Source organism: Artemia franciscana, unplaced genomic scaffold (assembly GCF_032884065.1).
Source record: "Artemia franciscana unplaced genomic scaffold, ASM3288406v1 PGA_scaffold_74, whole genome shotgun sequence".
In the NCBI taxonomy this organism is placed as follows: domain Eukaryota; kingdom Metazoa; phylum Arthropoda; class Branchiopoda; order Anostraca; family Artemiidae; genus Artemia; species Artemia franciscana.
The window spans coordinates 1099818-1117133 of record NW_027062709.1 but is presented as its reverse complement, the minus strand read 5'-3'; the positions used below and the strand labels follow the sequence as shown (position 1 = coordinate 1117133).

The 17316-nt window shown below is 35.4% G+C and overlaps 1 protein-coding gene across 1 annotated transcript in view; it reads right to left on the bottom strand.

Moving 5' to 3' along the window:
- LOC136042190 (craniofacial development protein 1-like) overlaps positions 1 to 17316 on the bottom strand; it is an 80061-nt gene that overhangs the window by 42095 nt on the left and 20650 nt on the right. Inside the window, exons 3-4 of the mRNA XM_065727121.1 lie at positions 11484 to 11596; positions 2580 to 2742 (exon numbers count right to left, since the gene is read on the bottom strand). Coding sequence (XP_065583193.1) covers positions 2580 to 2742; positions 11484 to 11596 — 276 coding nt within the window. The remainder of the gene's footprint in view (positions 1 to 2579; positions 2743 to 11483; positions 11597 to 17316) is intronic.

Sequence of the window (17316 nt, the reverse complement as noted above, 5' to 3'; positions counted from 1 at the left end):
TTTCAAAACCGAAATCAAGCAAGTACGGGTCGTAATCCTCTTCAGCCCCTTCCTCATTTTTTATATAGAAAGGTGGGAATGCTACACATTACCTTTTCAAAACCAAAATCAAACAAGTATAGGTCGTTACCCTCTTCGTTCCCTTCCTCATTTTTTATATAGAAAGGTAGGTGTGTTACACAATACCTTTTCAAAACCAAAATCAAACAAGTGTGGGTCGTTGCCCTCTTCAGCCCCTTCCTCATTTTTTATATAGAAAGGTGGGTATGCTACACATTACCTTTTCAAAACCAAAATCAAACAAGTATAGGTCGTTACCCTCTTCGTTCCCTTCCTCATTTTTTATATAGAAAGGTAGGTGTGTTACACAATACCTTTTCAAAACCAAAATCAAACAAGTGTGGGTCGTTGCCCTCTTCAGCCCCTTCCTCATTTTTTATATAGAAAGGTGGGTATGTCACACATTACCTTTTCAAAACCGAAATCAAACAAGTGCGGGTCGTTACCCTCTTCAGTCCCTTCCTCATTTTTCATAAAGAAAGGTGGGTATGTTACACATTACCTTTTCAAAACCGAAATCAAACAAGTGCGGGTCGTTGCCCTCTTCAGCCCCTTCCTCATTTTTCATATAGAAAGGTGGGTATGTTACACATTACCTTTCCAAAACCGAAATCAAGCAAGTACGGGTCGTAATCATCTTCAGCCCCTTCCTCATTTTTTATATAGAAAGGTGGGTATGCTACACATTACCTTTTCAAAACCAAAATCAAACAAGTATAGGTCGTTACCCTCTTCGTTCCCTTCCTCATTTTTTATATAGAAAGGTAGGTGTGTTACACAATACCTTTTCAAAACCAAAATCAAACAAGTGTGGGTCGTTGCCCTCTTCAGCCCCTTACTCATTTTTCATATAGAAAGGTGGGTATGTTACACATTACCTTTTCAAAACCGAAATCAAGCAAGTGCGGGTCGTTGCCCTCTTCAGCCCCTTCCTCATTTTTTATACAGAAAGGTGGGTATGTTACACCTTGCTGAAACCAGCAATTCAAGGAGTTTTAAACTGCATGACTGAAGAGACCAAACTTGGCTCCTTGGGCTCCCCCTTGGCCCCTTTGGACTCCTCCTCCAATGCCTTGGGACAAATTTGATTGAGAAGCCTGATAGCTCTAGTTGAAGTTGAGAAAAACTCACTTTAAGAAAGGCAAGTATGTCACTATCGTTCAAACAATGAAAAAACTTGATTAAAGTCTTTAATTAATTTAATTAAATTAAATTTAATTTAATTTAATTTAATTAAAGTCTTTGTTAATGGCTTGCTGTTTTAATTGAAAGGTGGAAATGGTGCAGCTTACCTTTTTGAAACAAAGTCAAACAAGAGCGAGTTTCTGACCCTACAACCCCATGCCCCAATTTTATGAAGAAAGGTGGACATGTTTAAAATCAAAGTATTCAGGGAATTTCAAACTTTGAACGATGGACCCAAAGTGAGATCCTAGGACCCACTCCCCTCCATTGTTTCGAGAACAGCTTGATTAAGAGGCCTGATAATCTGGGATGAAATTTGAATACAATACACATAAAGAAAGACAAAAATTTCATTGTTGTTTAAAAAAAGTACATTTTTTTATGACCACTTCAGTAATTAGTAAATAAACAGCGATAGGACAGCCTCTGTTAAATATATGTTCTCTGATACTGATTGGCAGCCCTTAGACACGGACTACATTTAGATTCTCATCATTGAAGAGATTACATGCCTAGTGGGCCTTGCTTAGTCATCATTGGGTATCTGCACGGTTTTACCAACTAATGGCTTCGAAGTTTTACCATCTTTAGTAAGTCTCAAACTAGTACTCAAGTGTCTTATCTGAATAATAGTTTATTTTACCCCCTAGTTATAAAACGAAAGAAAAGTCATCAAAAGACAAAAATTAATCAAAAGCACGAAAATAGTCCAAGACACAAAATTAGACTCGTAAGTGTTTCAGCCTAACAAGATAGGGGTTGTAACCCCCCCCCCCCTAACTCCCATCAAATTAGTCCAGACAGTGCATTTTAAACAATTTTGTTTTGTTCTTATTTGCCATTTCGACACATTTTGATGCTGTTATTTGAGACCATTCGGCTCAAAACTTTAGAGGCACAAGAGTTTTAGTTTTAAATATCTTAGGGGTTTTATAAAAGGTTAGTTTTAGAGGTTTAGTGGTTTAAACACGCTAACATTTTGTTTCTATTTCTCCCCCACCCCTTCCATAAAAACTACTAATTTAGTAATTTAATTATTTACAGATTTTAGTATTTTAAAATTGATTTTAGTATTTTAAAATTAATTTTAGTATTTTCATTTTAGTATTTACTAATTTAAAAAATTACTAATTCACTGTTTTGCTCTTTTCTAAAGGTCTAACGGCTCTGGACTCTTCTTTATCTGATATGGATAGACTAACAGAATATTTTAGAGGTTTGTTAAAGGCTATTTTCAGAGATTTAGTGATTTAAACACACTAACAATTTGTTTCTACTTTTCCCCCACTCCCTTCCATAAAATTTACTTTGGCTTACATAAAGAAAGAACTTACTTGACTTCTTCTCCAGCAAAATTGAATATCTCTGTCACTGTCTTCTTCTTCTCTAAAGGTTTAACGGCATTGGACTCTCTTTTATCTGACACGGACACACCAACAGAAGTAGAAACGGATGGATTACTTGTCTTCACCGGTCCCCCAACGTCCTTCATAAAACCTATTTCAAAAACATATAGACATATATTGGACATTCTTGAATAGTATCTTTTACCCTTATGCAATTCCCTTAAGGGGCAGAAAAACTCTAAAGAAAATTGAGATGGAAAAAACTTGAAGGCTGCTCAGGGAATAGGTATTTTTTCAAATCTTAGCAATCCTTGGAGAGTAAACTCTTTTATTCTCATCAACTTCAGTTCACACGACAGAAGAAAGATTTTCTTTTATCTCATAAAAGACAGGACATTCACAGCATGTAAGCGTTGAATAAGCATAGGTGGTAGATACTCACTTTTTCTTACAAACAGAATCTGGGATTCGATTCCATTTTTTTTTTATAACCAAGGATTTTTAGCAATTGACAGAACTATAACTAACGTATATTTGTAGTAATGTATTAAAAGAAGATACACCAATCCCCTGATGGATAAATATACGGCCCACTTTATATATTCCCATTATATTTTTAATAGTGAAACCGAACGCTACCATTTTTACAAAGGGAAATGCCGCTCGAGTCGCGAAGAAAAGAGTATTGTTGCTTCCTTACCCTCATACCCTCGCACCCATATTCCCTCACCTTGAGTGTAAACGGTAATGATACACTTTTTAGGAGAATTTGATACTTTAAACATTATTTTGTGAGCCTCGACGTCAGCTGACTGTCTCAAAGGCAAAGGGTCTATTAGCGAATTCTCCAAGAGGACTACTTATCATTGAAACCTATTGAGAATTTGTGATTTGATCATGGAATTTGATTGAAAAGACAATGGAATTCTGTCGGCAAAGTTTTTATTCAAAGGGGGTTGCACCACAGAAAAATCGAAGAGCTGTCAAACTGATCAAATGACATTTGTTTTGAAGTGATCTTGGCCATGTTCCAAGCTGGTATACTAGAACGTTTTAAGGGACAACCCTTTCCTGAATTAAAAAAAAAAATATCGCTCCGTTTGATCGAAAAAAAAATTATATTTTCTAATGATAGAAGTTTTCCTAAAACTAAATATATCTATCTCCACCAGAAAACAAGAGATGTTACAAGGTTTTTCTAGGATTCCAGGGAAAGTATATGTCGGCTTTTAGTTTTCTGCCGTTCATACAGATCACTTAACCAGTCTCTACAAGTTATGGCAAGACCGCCCAATCAATTCTAAATAGTTTGACACAAGCTAAAAAGTTTATAATGGACGAGATAAGCCGATTCTTTATGGTATCGAAACCCCTTAACACCCTTTGAATGATTCTATCCTCAAACAGAACGAGACTGAGGGTAATAGGGTCGATTTGAAGGAAACATTAAACAACTTCTGGGATATACATAATTGGATTTTCAGCGACCTGCACTGTATCATAAAAGGAAGTGTTTCTTTCCTATTGTGGATTATTCTCTTACTATTTTTTTCGCCGTTATATTGTTTTTTTTCTCTCTTTATCCCTCTTACACCATGAATGTTTTAGGTTCTTGGTCAAATAGCGACGAAGACCATACTGCCTTTCTATCATAAACAACAAGTAGAACAACATGGAAATTTTTTACATAATACAGTGGAATGCAACTCTAAATAAATATTTCGACCCTATATCCAAGGGCCGTCCTCGGCAAAACAAAAGAAAAAGAAAAACGAAGAATGTAAAAAAACTCACATTAAAATACAATCTTTACAACTTAAATATTTTCTCAAAACAGTCCTAGCATCATTAGTTCAGGAAAACTCAAAGGGACTGCAATTTTTTTATGTTAGACAGTGGAATGCAACTTAAAGTGAATAGATCGACCCGATTTCCAAGGGCCAATATATCTGAATTGTCAGATCTATCGAAAAGAAAAATGTCAAGTTCAGTGATTTTTCACATAGGACCATAAAACTCCGATATAGGGTCCTTGGACATGCTGAATATGATTCTGTAATTTTCATAAAGATCGCATTCATTTAGGGGGCGTTTCCCCCTTTTCCTTAAATTGCGCAAATTCTCTACAACATGTAAATTTTAATGGATAATTTTGAATTTATTTAATTAAATGGTAATTTCATATGCGATGATTCCATATGAGATTCTTTTGATTTATTGTTTCCAAAATTCTATCTCTTGGGATTACGGTTACTATAGACACGTGTCATCCTTTACTTGTAATTCCTTACCACGAGCTAGTTGATGTTGTTCTTTTACCGGTAGCACATTCGGTTGAAGTTAAGAATCTGAGGAATTTCCATGCCACGTGTAGGCTATCGATTATGAAAAGAGAGACAGCAATTTTTCTCCCTCACAGACACTAACGAACTGTGATAGGCATTTCAATCTCTCTCGAGTCGTGCTACATATGTTTAAGAGCAAGCTTATGTCGCTTTATAAGGCCGGCAGCTATATCACTGGCGGGCACTTATGCAGGAATGCATTTAGGAAAAGGGCATAAGACTTCGGGAGGCGGGAAGGACAAATTTTAAAAAAACGTGGATAATACGGAAAATACAAACACTTTATTGGGGGACAACTACAAGTCATTAGATTTTACAGGACTTCCAGCACAAAAATCTTCCCCACACCAATTACGTGCCTAGTCGCTGGTACATCCAGCTTTTAGAATACCCTTCTTCTTTTTGTGTAAGCTTAACAGCATCATCAGTTACTTGACGAAATATGACAAATATATTTCTATTAAATTATGTCTACCCCCAAACAACTAAACTAAAAAAAATTGTTTTAAGAATTGAACATCTTGTTAAAATAATTGAATATCATAAATTTTTCAATTATGCTTCTATACTGAATCTATATTAAAAGACTTGTTATAGCTAATTATATGAATTTTCTTTACTTATTCATCAATGCTTAATTGGATGACTATTTAAATTTTGTGTAAATGTTTCGACAAAACTGTTATGTTGACAGTCTACTATTGAAATATCTCAACCATATCGCTAAAAGGTGTCATCGGAAAAAGAAACAAACACATACATTTTGATCAAACCGACCATATTAGTCTTACCTAAGCTTTTACCGAGTTAACAAAAAAGGCGACTTTTTTTCTTAAATTTTGTAACTCGATTTTTTTTTATTTCATATTATTCTTCTTTTTTCCTTTCAATCACGGGGACGACTTGAAACATGGTAAGGCAAGCCAAATGCTACACAATTCATCAAAACTCCAAAATAGGCAAATTATTCTAACAGTGTAGGAAACATGGAAAAATCGTAAAACTCCTAGACATTTTAGAGGCTCAGGGGGGGGGGAGACACGACCCTATACACATGTCCTACATAAAAATCTTACAGTAGGATTTTGATATTCTTAGCTGCAAAGTAAATGATTGAACGATTTGTATCAAAAATTATAATCAGCTAAAAAGGCTATAAAAACAATTCTGGAACCTGATACATCCAGAATTATTATCCAGAAAATTGTCTTTTATCCTTTATTATTTCTTTTATCCTTTATATAATAATATTAATCGTCTTTCATAATTTTTATTCGGAAATTTATCCAGAAAATCGTCAGGATATTTTTTTTCTATAAAAAAATGATAAATATAAAGCAAAATCGGTACAAGACAAATTCCTGTATGCTAATAGCCAGGTGATTTAATTTGAACATATGATATAATAATTTAAATTAACGCATTATCACCCTTCTCAAGGCCCTGGCAACCAACCAAAAACTGGACGGAAGCTTATAAGACAATACGTTCAAAATAGTAAAAACGGAGAGATGAGATATGAAGAAAAGTAGTAGCTAGAGAGACAGAGATATCCCAAAATGCACTTAAATTAAAATCCGTAGGCAAATTTGTATGCTGTGCCAAATAGAATAAACAAAAAAAAAATAGAATAAACAAATAAAAAAAAAACTCTGTTGCAATTGTTTTCTTTTAAATCAAGGTTTAATTGCTTTTTGATTAAATTACTAGAATCAATCTGACATAAATGAAGACCCCCTTGTGGGGGATCCAGTGGGGACCCGCCATCTCCTTCACACTAGGTAGTGATTCAGTCAGTGGGCAATAATACCATGTTTCACACAGTATCACATCCAGCAAAGCTATTAGCGCCCACACAATAATATGAACTCCTCATGACGATATCTCTTAGGTGTATTTGCGGCTTATACCAAATTTAAAATAATAACCTTATCAACAAAGGAAGACGTAAATTGTGACACGAAAAAACATGTTTACTTTAAGCTATTTCAAATAATTACATTCGTTCTCAGACAACACTGGGTACACATGACATCTTCTCTTTTATTTATACATGTTTTCCTACCTTTTTTGAGCACCGAGGATGGCTTAGTGGAGATACTTATTCCCTCCTTAATTTCCCCCTTAATTATTTACTCCCTCTTTTATTTCCTCCTCAATTCCATAATTTCTGAATGGTAGAAGGGTAAAGGCTAAGCATTGGTCTAGGAGGGGAAGAGAGAAAGCTAAAAAAAAATTTATATCTATGCAATTTTAAATTAATACCTACCAGTTTGTTAATTTTTGGAGGGTTGTGAGTCTAGGCGAGAAGGAGCGTAGCGCTATGTACTCCAAATGATGCCACTGAGAAAATTATTCCTAATCAAGGAGGCACACTCGTGCCTCTATAAAGAGGCGACACACGACAATGTTAAGCGATCTTCGGTTCCAGTGGTCGCAGAGGGATGGGGAGGGATGCATTTCGTAGCCCAAGCTCCAACTAAGAAACCTGCCAAATTTCATCCCCCTCCAACTTTTCCTTCATGGGGAAAATCTGGCCGAAAGTTTCGACCCGTCAACCCCAGCCCCCCTTTAACGTTGTCCGATCGGGCTGAAATTCACAAGTTAAGGTCCCCTACGGCCAAGGAGCTTATCCGCGAAATTTCAGCTCGATCCGATAACTCCTTCCCTGTTTTCCAGAAACCACGCATTAGCTATTTAATTAACGGATTTCTCTCCATAAGAGCCCATGTTAATTTGAAATTTTTAAAATTTATTGAGAAGTTATATTTACACACATGCAAGTTATTAGCTCTATTGGTAGAGCGTGAGACTTTTAATCCTCGGGTCAAGGGTTCAAGTCCCTTACGGGCGGTTTTTTTTCACAACATCAAAAAAATTTTGATAACACCTGGACAGCTTATCATTTGAGAGATAACAGAATATTAGCTTCTTATGAGCAAAAGAAACATTTCGGTCATTCTATCTATTTTTTTTCCTATTTTATACAATGATTTAAAAGCGGGGGGGGTTCCTCTCCTAATTCCTGTACGAGGAGTACAGGAATTATTAAATTACATCCACCATGGATTGTAGAAAAACGTACAGAAATAATATGAAAAAAACTTCGTTTTCTTAAAGAGTTAAAGAGGCTGCGTCCCAAAGTCGAACCTTAAAACGTACAGGAATTAGAAGAGGCAGTTGGGGGGCTGCCGCCCCCCAAACCCCCAGCTTTTAAAGACTCTTTTGTACAGGTTTTTTTTTGTGGGGGGACTTCATTGTTACTAATTACTAGTTTCGGCGCAATGGTTCTCCTGTCCTCTTGTGTTTAACATTTTTCGAAGTTAATCCATTATTCATTCATTTCAATTTTTTGTTAATTAAAAGAGGGCCTTTCCGAAGCCAAGCTCGGGGGGTTAGCAAAAAACAAAAAACCTGTACAAAAGAGTCTTTAAAAGCTGGGGGTTTGGGGGGCGGCAGCCCCCCAACTGCCTCTTCTAATTCCTGTACGTTTTAAGGTTCGACTTTGGGACGCAGCCTCTTTAACTCTTTAAGAAAACGAAGTTTTTTTCATATTATTTTCCTTACTTTCAATGCTAGATGATATTAATTAATTTTCTGAATATTATTCAGTTTGATCTTCAAATACTACATCAATTTTATATTGACATTAATTTTATTTTATTAATTTAGTTTTATAATATCAATTTTATATTAATATTAATTTTTTATATTAATATTAATTACTAATAATTATATTAATATTAATTAACAATAATATCAATAATCTTAATTAATTTTGTAGTATATTAATATTATGAATTAATCTAGCTTTTTTCACTGGCTGAAATTCAACCACACTTGGAATAATTTTTTTTCTTTGTTTTTGGTCGAATGTTCAAATGATTATTTTCCCTGCATCCCCTCCCTTTAACAAGTTTACCAATCTAGCTCTCAGTTTCACAAAATTTGGGCTTAATGTCACATCAAAAAGAATTATCTTCTTTTTCCTTCAAAGAAATCTGAATCATGAGCACTTATTAGGAGTTTCCGTATTTTGTCAACTATCGCATGACATTTCTAGTATTAATTGTTAACTACTCAGAATATAGTTAGCCTAACTTTATCGTCCCTTGGCAACCAGTTTACATAAAACGAAAGGGTAAAAGATAAAAGAGTATTAGTTTAAAGAGTCGCATCATAAAGGGTAAATATAAACACTATCATATTTCAAGTTGTACTGTAACCACGTTAGGCTTTATACAACCAGTTCAAAAAAATAGTGTCGTTAATTGGGGGGGGGGATTAGATTTTGATATATAGCTTTTATGGATGCATTTCCATTGAATGCAGTATTTTATTTCCTGAAAATATTTTATTTCCGTTTAATTCCATATTGTCCCAAAGCCTTTGTCGTGTTCTTCAGGACAAAGTCCATCGAAATGGTTCAAGTAAATGGGAATACAACAGAGCCCTGCTTAAACGAACAGATATTATTCCGTATATAAAGGGGCTGCCCCTCTCCTCAATATTTTGCTCTTAACGCTTTAAGTTTTTGGGCCTCATTGGAACAAAGGTTGAAACTTTAACGTAAAGAGCAAGGTATTGAGGAGGAGGCAACCCCTTCTCAAACGGAGTAATTACTATTCATTTCACTATTCATAATCACTTTCAGTAGAAAAACTCGTTTTTTTAAAATTTAATTTCTAATCGTTTTCCAAATGAGTATTACATAAAAGAGTAAAACATAAAACAAGTAAAACATAAAAGAGTATTAATTTAAAGAGTCTCATCGTAAAGGTAAAATATAAACACTATCACATTTTAAGCTGTACAACTGTAACCACGCTATGCTTTATACAACCAGTTCAAAAAAATAGCGTCGTTAATTGGGGGGGGGGATTAGATTTTGATAAATAGCATTTTTGGAGACATTTCCATTGAAAATGCCCTCTTCCGGTATTTGCATCAGAAAAACTGAATAAACGACAGCTTGCCCCTGGATATTGAAACCCAAATTTGCCCCCCCCCCCTCAATTTACGCTACTGTCCAAGAGATAATTATAATTTATGTCATTTTACTTTGTTTGTGCTATGTTAGTCCTTGTTTCTTTTGCACTAATAGAGCCTTGCTGAATATGCCCGCAAAATACTAAAACCTATTTGTGGATTATGCTGGGTTGAAACCTGGCATCTAGTTATGTTTCAGTACTGTTTTCAGTACCAGGGACATCAAAATGAAAGCATGTTTTGCTCCCTGGACCCATCTCAGGTCTATTCATTCCAGAGAACCTCAATTTTCAAAGATTATTCTTTTGGTGTTTTAAAATTATGAAAATTTCAGGTCACAAAAATATTTTGTCACTGTTGCCTCGTTCAATCATAAAAAAATAAGCAAAACCGATAAGTTAAACTTGACAACGCTTTTCGTCCGTGAAAATTCAAACATTAATAACCTGCTTATTCCTTAGGACAACTTCACCTTCAAATGGAAGCCATAAGTTATTAAGCTGTCTGGGGCCATGTGCTTTAAGCTTCTTATTTTGTTGATTTGTCATCCACGTGACTTCTTTCTAAACATTCCACCTGCATCCAAAATCTTTTCATCCAAAAGTCAATTTCCAATTTTCCAACACTTTTGTAATATTCAGGGTTGTGTGTTCAAACAATCAAATCTCATGGTCACTGTCCTGGATACTTTAATTTTGGAAACACATATTTTTGTATCTCAAAGTTTCTGAGATTTCAAAACCCGTTGCTTCTCAATTAGTGTTTTGTTTAATATTTCGCTAAAAGTGAGAATGAGCTCCATTTAATAAAAGAAAGAAATAAAAATATCGCGTTTTTAAAAAGAACCAAGCCCGAACATCACGAAACGTGGATTCTCGAAAGTGTAACATAAAGCTTAAATAAGCCAGAACATTGGAAAAAATTATTAAAGCACCAAGGAAAGTGAAAATGAGATCTGATTAGTTAAATTGGTTTAATGGAAACTTACAAAACCGATACATCTTTAAAAATTGGGGAAAACCAAGAATTAATTTTTGTAATGAAAAGAACATCCATACGAAATAATGAAGCTTTTGTAGAAGTAGATAGTAATTTTTTTTAAATCAGCCAATTTTTGGCTTTTGGCGGAGAAATCAGCCAAAAAGTAAGCTAGGACCAAACAGCTGATTAAGGTGTACCTTTTCTTTGAAGGTGTAGCTGTCTTTAGGAATCAAAATATTATTAAAATATCTGAAATCTTTGCGGATGAAAAGCGTTGTCAGATTTGACTGATTAGTTTTTCTCATTTATTTTCATGGTTCAACGCAGCAACACTGACGAGAATTTGGTACTGCCCCGAAAACTTTATAATTTTAAACTACTATAGGAAAATCTTGGAAAATTACACTTTACGGGAACGAATAGCCCTGAGATGAGTCCAAGAGGCAAAAGAATGTCTTTATTTTATGTCCTTTGTGCTTCAATGATGAAGGAAGATGTTGAATAGCCTATAAATTGTGTCTCGTTCTACTAAAGTCTGCTCAAAATGCATAAATACTGATAAAAAAAATTGCCTTACTGGACCAAAGATCATCTACTCTTGCTTTCTCGTCTTCGGTAGAAACCTCTTTTGCTTCAATCTTTTCTTCTTCTATTTCTTCTTCATCAGCAACAGCTTTAGCTCTTTTCCTCCTACATAAATAATTTACTTAATGTTGATCTTAGTAAACACATTCTACAAAGAGTTCAGAAGAACCTATTGAGTCGCAATGTGGAAAGCAGATCCAGGAAAAACTTAAAGATAGTGATAAAAGTGATGAAAAGTGTGATATGGCACTACGGTATAAAGAGTAGAGCACCACTATTTAGAGAGGCAGTAAGATCACTGAACATTTATCACTCAGATAAAACACGTGTCATATGTCTTATTATCGCGTACCTATTCAAACAAGACAAAAAAACATAATCTATCTATATTCTCTCTAATCATCTCCATAATATTTCTAAGTCAATTTGAAGATACTAAGCCTGTAGCAACATAGGCGTCTCTGGTGCCTAAAGAAAAGTTAGCTTTCCTTTAGCAAAAGACACCTGAAAAGCAGTAAGCTTAATATACATATTTTACAATATTTCGAATCGGTGTGTAGTCAAGTAAGATTGTGGTTTAACCTCAAAGTGATAATTTTCTGGTGTCTGAGTGATAATCTTAGAGATAATTCAAACTAGAAAAATACCTGAAAATTTTAAAATTAACTGTCGTTTCCCTTAAAGTGACTCGTTACGTCATTTTATGGGGTGGAATTCTAGTCTAGAATGATGATTTGTTTAATCTGTAAGAAAGAAATACTCGTAGCGGACGAGAAAGTTGTTGTGACTGAAGTATAAGCGAGAACCATAAACGAATCAAGTAAAATGCGAAAACGAACTGGTGTCACGGCTATTGTGGGGGATTGTTTTCACAAGTCATGCCGAAGTTCTTACACAAATACAAGGGCCATTGACCAGCACTTGCGACTCTTAGTCAAGCAAAATGAGTCCCAGAGGAGGAGTTCAAATCGCCTGATGGAACTATTCGATTTCAAAACCGATAATTTATTTTGTTCGGGCAGAGTGGTTTTTGAAAGGACTCACAAGAAGGAAAACAGCTTTCGTGTCCACACAAAAGAGTTCGGTGAGATTCTGGTGGGACTTCGTCAAAAGCGAAATGATCACTGATCTGAGAAAGTTCACGGCGAAATACTAGCAGCAAATTTCGGTCATCCCATTGCAATTCCAGTGGGCTTCCCCAATAAGGCAAAGCTCATTTGAATTGACATTACTTCATACCTATATACCATAGATCTGCCCTACGATGGATGATATACTATCTATCAAACAGTTCGTGGTAACGAACTGTAGTAAGAAGCGACTCGGCTCAATAGTAAACGAAACTCTAAAAAACGGAATTTTGATACTAAAAGATATATCAAAAGAATCGGATTTTTATGCTGATATTAAATATGTAAGTTTCATCAAATTTAGTCTTTGTCATCAAAAGTTCCGAGCCTAAGAAAATTTGCCTTATTTTGGAAAATAGGGGGGAAACACCCCCTAAAAGTCATAAAATCTTAACGAAAATCGCACCATCGCATTCAGCGTATCAAAGAACCTAACTGTAAAAGTTTCAAGCTCCTATCTACAAAAATGTGGAACTTCGTTTTTTTGCCAGAAAACCGATCACGGGTGGTGTTTTTTTTTTTTTTTTTTTTTTTCAGGGGTTATTGTATCGACCGAGTGTCCTAGAATGATCAAAAAAATTGGACAGCACCTAGGCCCCCTCCCACGCTCATTTTTTCCCAAAGTCAGCGGATCAAAATTTTGAGATTTTGATCAGCATTTTGTTCAGCATAGTCAAAAACCATAATAACTATGTCTTTGGGTGACTTACTCCCCCACAGTTCCCGAGGGAGGGGCTGCAAGTTACAAACTTCAGTGTTTACATACAGTAATGGTTATCGGGAAGTGTACAGACGTTTTTCAGGGGGGATTATTTTGTTTTGGGGGTGTTGAGGGAAGGGGGCTACATGGGAGGATCTTTCCTTGGAGTAATATGTCATGGGGGAAGATAAATTCAATGAAGGGGGCGCAGGATTTTCTAGCATTATTAAAAAACAACGAAAAAATAAATATGAAGAAGTTTTTTCAACTGAAAGTAAGGAGCAGCATTAAAACTTAAAACGAACAGAGATTATTACGCATATGAGGAGTTCATCTCCTCCCAAATACCTCGCTCTTTACGTAAAGTATTTTTAGTAATTTCAACTATTTATTTTACGGCCTTTCTGATTCAGGGGTCATTCTTAAAGAGTTGGGACAAAATTTGAACTTTAGTGTAAAGAGTGAGGTATTAACGAGGGGACATACCCTCTCATATACATAATGAAAATGCAAGAATATAAAAGTTCATTACGCAAGTTATTTCTTAAGTTACGTATATTTTTACTAATAAAAACGTTTGTTAAAAATTAAAAGTTCTAGTTGCCTTTTCAAGTAAGAAAAGAATTGGAGGGCAACTAGGCCTCCTCCACCGCCCCTTTTTTTTCAAAATCGTCTGATCAAAACTAAGAGAAAGCCATTTAGCCAAAAAAAAAATTAATATACAAATTTTATTTTAATAATTTATGTGCGGAGAGCCAACATCAAACATACGTTAATTCAAAAACGTTCAGAAATTAAATAAAAACAACTAGCTTTATTAACTGAAAGTAGGGAGCGACATTACAACTTAAAATGAACAGAAATTACTCCGTGTATGAAAGGGGCTGTTCCCTTCTCAACGCCCCGCTCTTTACGCTAAAGTATTTTACTGTTTAATAAAGTAGAATTGAGAGAAAGCGCCAAACTTTAGCGTAAAGAGTGGGGCGTTCAGAAGGGAGCAGCCCCTTTCATACACGGAATAATTTCTGTTCGTTTTAAGTTTTAATGTCGCTACTTACTTTCAGTTAAAAAAAAATTGTTTTTTTTTTTATTTAATCAACAAGAGAAATGACATCATTTTTATACAATTCTGAAAAAGGCTTATGCTAGCTTCGCCTCTCACTGAGACTATCTACCTTGGCTTTACTTCAATTGTCCATGGTTCACTTCCACCGAATTGGTTTTTATTCAATTTAATTTTTCTTGAATTTCAGAAAGGAATTATATCAGCAATGTCGTCGTAAAATCTATAAAAACACCTACACGTCTTGTTTATTGAACAGACGACAAGTCTTACTTTCTCTCTCTCTCTCTTTTCCATAGTCTATTTGTTCTTGCTGTTAATATAATGTTTGCGTGGGTCTCGTAGTCTCCCCTTGACATCAGGCACAATTTCGAAGTTCTTACGACAGAATAAAAAGGATTGTATTTTCCCCACCCACACTGAAATTCAAACCTTTCAAGCAAAGTACCATAATCGATAATGTTGACAATTCAATATCCTTTGTCTCTAAAGTATAAAACAGGGATGTAGCTAACCTTTCAAATTTTTCAATTTTTTAAACTTGGAAGTGATCTGTAGCTTTTTTTTGCTATTAGGTATCTGTACCTCGGTAACGATCAAAGACGGATATTCGGAAAAAAAAAGTACGGGGATCGTAAAACGGATACGAATGGTTCCTCAGAAGTTTGTAAAATTTTCAGCAATTTTACAGAAAAAAACGCCCCGCTCTTTACGCTAAAGTTTGACTCTTTTGTGCGTTATCATTTGTCCCCAGGCCGGAACCTAAGCTACGCCTAAGCAATAGATCTAAGGAAGAGTGTCCACGCAGAACTCTCATCCGTCTATACTCCCTACTTAATTCATAAAATCCTCTCACATTATAAAATTAAATAAAAAAAAGCAAAGGTTTTTAACTTCAAGTATAGAGTGACGCTAAAAATTAAAACGACCAAAAATTATTCCGTATATGAAAGGAATTGTCCCCTCCTCAATGCCCCGCTCTTTACGCTAAAGTTTGACTCTTTCTCACAACTTACCTTTTTTAAAACAATAAAAACTTTAGCGTAAAGAGCGAGGCATTGAGAAGGAGACAACTCCTTTCATATACAGAATAATTTTTGTTCGTTTTGATTTTTAGTTGCAATTAAAAAAACTTGCTTTTCATTTAATTTCTGAACGTTTTTGAATGAATACATGTTTTGATTTTGGCTCACCGCACATGAATAATTAAAACGAAATTTGCATTTCTTTTTTTTGTTAAATGGCTTTCTCATAGTTTTGATCGGATAATTTAATAAAAAAAAGGGTGGGGGGAGGCCTAATTGCCCTCCAATTTTTGGCTACTTAAAAAGGCAACTGGGACTTTTCATGTTTTTACGAACGTTTTTATTAATCTATATATATAAAAATAAGTTGTCTGTGGGTTATGTCTGTCGAGTGGCGTCATGTCATCATGTCGTCATGTCGTCATGAAGTTAGTTGTCGTCATGTTTGTTATGACGATGACGTCATTAAAGGTATTTAAGAAAATCGTTCAAAGACAAATTTTTAATTGTAAGAAGATCGTGGACGGAAAAATGTTTAATTGTAAAATGACTGAAGAACCTAAAATGGCAACAGCCGAGGAAGCTGCTCAAAGAGTCTATGCCGAAAAACTTGCGGCTGATAGAGAAAGTAAGAAAAGAAAGCGTGCCGAGGAATCACAAGAACAGCAAGAAAACAGGCTTGCGGCTGATAGAGAAAGTAAGAACAGAAAGCGTGCCGAGGAATCACAATATATATATATATATGTATATATATATATATAGTATACATATATATATATATATATATATTTATATATATATATATATATATATATATATATATATATATATATATATATATATATATATATATATATATATATATATATATATATATACTAGCTGTTGGGGTGGCGCTTCGCGCCACCCCAACACCTAGTTGGTGGGGCGCTTCGCGCCCCCCCAAGCCCCCCCGCGCGCGTAAGTCGTTACGCGCCATATTAGTTACGCGCCATTGTAGTTGTGTCCCTGTGTCCCACCTGTGAATAGAGATAAATATAAATATATGTTTTTAACTACGTAAAACATGCGAATATACAACATTCTTCGCTGTCCCATTGTCTGTGCTTATAAATAGATTGTCAGGTTTACTGACTCTTGAACATGCAACATATAATTGTCCATGGGAAAAACAATCCGTATTCAGATCTATACCTCATTATTCTAATGATGTGTCCCTGTGTCCCGGTCGTCATTTATATTCCCTGTGTCCCGGTCGTCATTTGAGTCCCGGTGTCCCAGTTTGTAATTTCTGTTTGAGTGTCCCTGTCGTCATTTATATTCCCTGTGTCCCAGTGTCTCGGTCGTCATTTTTGTCCCGGTGTCCCGGTCTGTAATTTCTATTCGAACAATCCCTGTGTCCCGGTCGTCATTTATATATCCCGCCTGTGCCCCCGGCGTCCCCGTTGTAGTTGTGTCCCTGTGTCCCGGTCATCATTTATATTCCCTGTGTCCCGGTTGTGATTTGTGTCCGGGTGTCCCAGTCTGTAATTTCTCTTTGAGGTTCCCGGTCGTCACTTATATTCCCTCTGTCTCGGTCGTCATTTGTGTCCCGGTCTGTAATTTCTTTTTGAGTGTTTTTTCTTTTTAGTTTTTTTTTAGTTTTTTACCTTTTTTCTTTTTTCAGTTTTCTTTTTCTTCTTTATTTTTCAGCGTCACTATGAAGTACATATCGACGAACCTTTGTTTTTTTAACTTAAATCTGGTAGGCATTGATGACCTTATCCAAGTCAAAATCCCAAACCCAATCATCATCGCTATCATTTTCAGTTTTGATATGTTTTGACTCTCGCTGTCCAGGTGGATTTTCATCTAACTGCGCGGTTTTGCGTTCTTTAGCCGCCAGCCTATTTTCTTGCTGTTCTTGT